Raw genomic sequence first — 2,500 nt, forward strand, 5'->3', positions numbered from 1 at the left:
ACACTCACACACTCTGTCTGCGCTCCCCACCCACCCACCCAATCTCTCCCTCCGCGCACTCTCTCTGTTTGCGATTTCCATTCTCAGGGCTCGCTTCTCTTCCACTGACGTCGCCGCTGGCCACCGCGAAACACACAGGCCACCACGTCGTCGTCGCTAACCATACCCGCTTCTCTTCTCCTCCACCTTCACATCCACCACGCGTTGGCTATTTCGAGAAAACAGCGTCCACGACCACCGCGAAAACAGCGGAGCCACCGTCGGACTGCGATTGGCGGACGATTCCGACCGCCACGACCACCGCGAAGACAGGTATGTTCCTAATTTGAGTTGTGGTTCCCTTTTCTTTCAATTTGTAACCTAAATTTATGATTTTCGTAACCCTAAAATTGGTTTCCTGTAATTGGAAGTTATGGTGTATGTGTGGTTGTTGTTGCTGCGATTTGTCCTTGTTTGGATTGGACCCATTCTGTGAATCATAATTGTTGTGCTGTTGTTGGTTAAATTTTCCCCCAATTTCAATTTCGTAGTTGCTGCCGTTTTGGTGTGGTGGTGATGTTCATTTCTTTTTTTCTTGTTTTTCTAGTGTTACTATTTTTTATCTGACTGTGTGATAGGCTGATAGTTGTGGTTGTTTTCTTTGTTTGTCTGTTTATCTGTAATCATGTTGGAGATATGTGGAGAACATGTATTTCATCGTTGCACTGTGATCAAATAAATACTGCCACTGTTTCATATTGTTCTATCATCCTTGAGACAAAAATATGTTCTTCATTAATGATTGAATTATATGATAGAAAGTACCAAGTTGCAAAGTTGTATGTGCCGTGTTTGCAAAGCTAGGATTGAGTTGTTTGGCCTTAACTTAAACTGAAATTTGCTTATACACTGCAGTATATTTGATGTAGAACTATAATGCCACCTCCTTTTTAATTGTTCTGAACTCTAATTTGTTTGAGGCATCTCTACCGGGGTTTGATGATGGGGAGATTTCAGAAGATGCTCCTATTGATTTGGAGGGTTTAGATGCTTCTGCAGCACATGTTGCCAAACAAATTATACAACCTCTCATCCATAATTAATGCTTCTATTTTTTTTTTTATGTAACTGTTTGCACTTTGGTAATGCTCCATGCCTAAAGTACTCTAATTCAGACTTGTTATTGATGTTGCAACAGTGTCTTGATGACTTGCAGAGAGCAAAATGTCATTTATATATATTGTAGGGTTGTTTGTTTTGTGATCAGTTATATTATATACTGCAGGGTTGTTTTTGTTGCAATAATTTTGTTGAAATCTGATTTTGGACTGAAAATGTAACATATGGAAAAAAGCCCGCGGGCCAGCCCGTCAGCCCGCCAGCCCGCCAGCTTGCGGGCCGGGTTCAAAAGTGTAACCCGTTTCACCCTTGCGGGCCAGCCCGTATAAATCGGGCCAAAATCGGGCCGGGTCAAAACGGGCCGGGCTGGCCCGTTTTGACATCCCTACAACTGAGTGCGATCTTGTTTTAGGGTTGGCTTCGCAACTGAGTGCGATGTCATGTTAGGGTTGGCTTGATGTATTCAATAGTATGTGATTCTCTCATAGTCATCGTTTTTGTGCTTAATTTTGTACATGTTAGATTCAGATACAATGGATAAGCGAAAATGCCCTGTGAGGAAGATCTCCCATAATTGATAGGAAGTGCCGTATGACACTCTAAACGCAGCGCCAATCGAAGAACTTGTTCTTTGTGGCGCTGTGTGTGTGATTTGGAACGGGTCTCTGAGGGTATTTTTTTTCTTAATTGTTGTTATTTAAATTCTTTTTTAGTTTTTAATTTTGTTTTCTAGGGTTAGGTCTGATGCCACGTCGCTAGTAGCTTTAATTGCAGTGACCAGTGATGCTATGATTGGACCAAAATCAAAAGTGAATTTCGTTTGTTTCGCATCTTGATAGGAATCTGTGGATTTCATACTTTATGATCTGCGGAGCCGTTTTGTGCGATTACATTTTTTATTCTTCGTTTGAACTTTGTGTTGTTTGTTTTAGTTTTATGTTGTCATGCTTGTGGCGAAGCCGATGATGATTTATTTTATTTGGAATTACCGTCTGATATTTGATGAGAATCTGTGGCTGACTGAGGCTTCCTAATTACTTGGATGAAAATTTGTTCAAGTTTCATCTTTTTTATTTATTTATCTTCAGTGTTGCTACTTTTTTCACTTTTCTTGCTGTGCATAAATACCTCAGGTGAAGAGCGAAATATATAATATGGTTATTATTGTTTGTGAATTGATGCTTAAAATGTCTTTGTTTGCCGATTATTGTTCCCCCTTGTATGCAGACAAACGAATTAGCAATGTAAAATATCAAGATTCCTCTTAACTTAGATTACATGTCATTTATGTGACTTGTTTGTCTCTCACAATCCCCAACTCCTCCATTAATTATTTTATATTTCAGACCCATGGCCTTCATCTTCTATTTCCTTTCCTCCATCAAATCCTTCACTGCATGCA

General features: G+C 40.2%; 1 protein-coding gene and 3 non-coding genes across 7 annotated transcripts in view; all 4 read left to right on the top strand.

Annotated features, from left to right (window-relative positions):
• LOC146883542 (putative pentatricopeptide repeat-containing protein At1g64310) overlaps window positions 1-2,500 on the top strand; it is a 5,924-nt gene that overhangs the window by 164 nt on the left and 3,260 nt on the right. For 3 of the 4 annotated variants that reach the window (XM_085667027.1, XM_085667026.1, XM_085667025.1), the window contains exons 1-2: window positions 1-312; window positions 2,445-2,500. The exon at window positions 1-312 is cut by the window's left edge; the exon at window positions 2,445-2,500 is cut by the window's right edge and continues 140 nt beyond it. In XM_085667027.1, the coding sequence (XP_085523153.1) occupies window positions 2,496-2,500 (5 nt within the window). In that variant the 5' untranslated portion in view covers window positions 1-312; window positions 2,445-2,495. Of the gene's footprint in view, window positions 313-2,444 lie in introns of those variants that run through there. The other variant, XM_085667028.1, reaches the window with a different exon arrangement.
• On the top strand, window positions 1,647-1,772 carry LOC114172460 (small nucleolar RNA Z112). The gene has a single exon (XR_003602086.2). It is a non-coding gene; the product is annotated as a small nucleolar RNA Z112 (small nucleolar RNA).
• Window positions 1,837-1,993, top strand: LOC114172462 (small nucleolar RNA snoR2/U65). Its single transcript, XR_003602088.2, has one exon. It is a non-coding gene; the product is annotated as a small nucleolar RNA snoR2/U65 (small nucleolar RNA).
• On the top strand, window positions 2,055-2,130 carry LOC114172461 (small nucleolar RNA snoR77Y). Its single transcript, XR_003602087.1, has one exon. It is a non-coding gene; the product is annotated as a small nucleolar RNA snoR77Y (small nucleolar RNA).

Source organism: Vigna unguiculata, chromosome 9 (assembly GCF_037176805.1).
Source record: "Vigna unguiculata cultivar grain cowpea cultivar isolate G323 ecotype 2 chromosome 9, ASM3717680v1, whole genome shotgun sequence".
Taxonomy (NCBI): domain Eukaryota; kingdom Viridiplantae; phylum Streptophyta; class Magnoliopsida; order Fabales; family Fabaceae; genus Vigna; species Vigna unguiculata.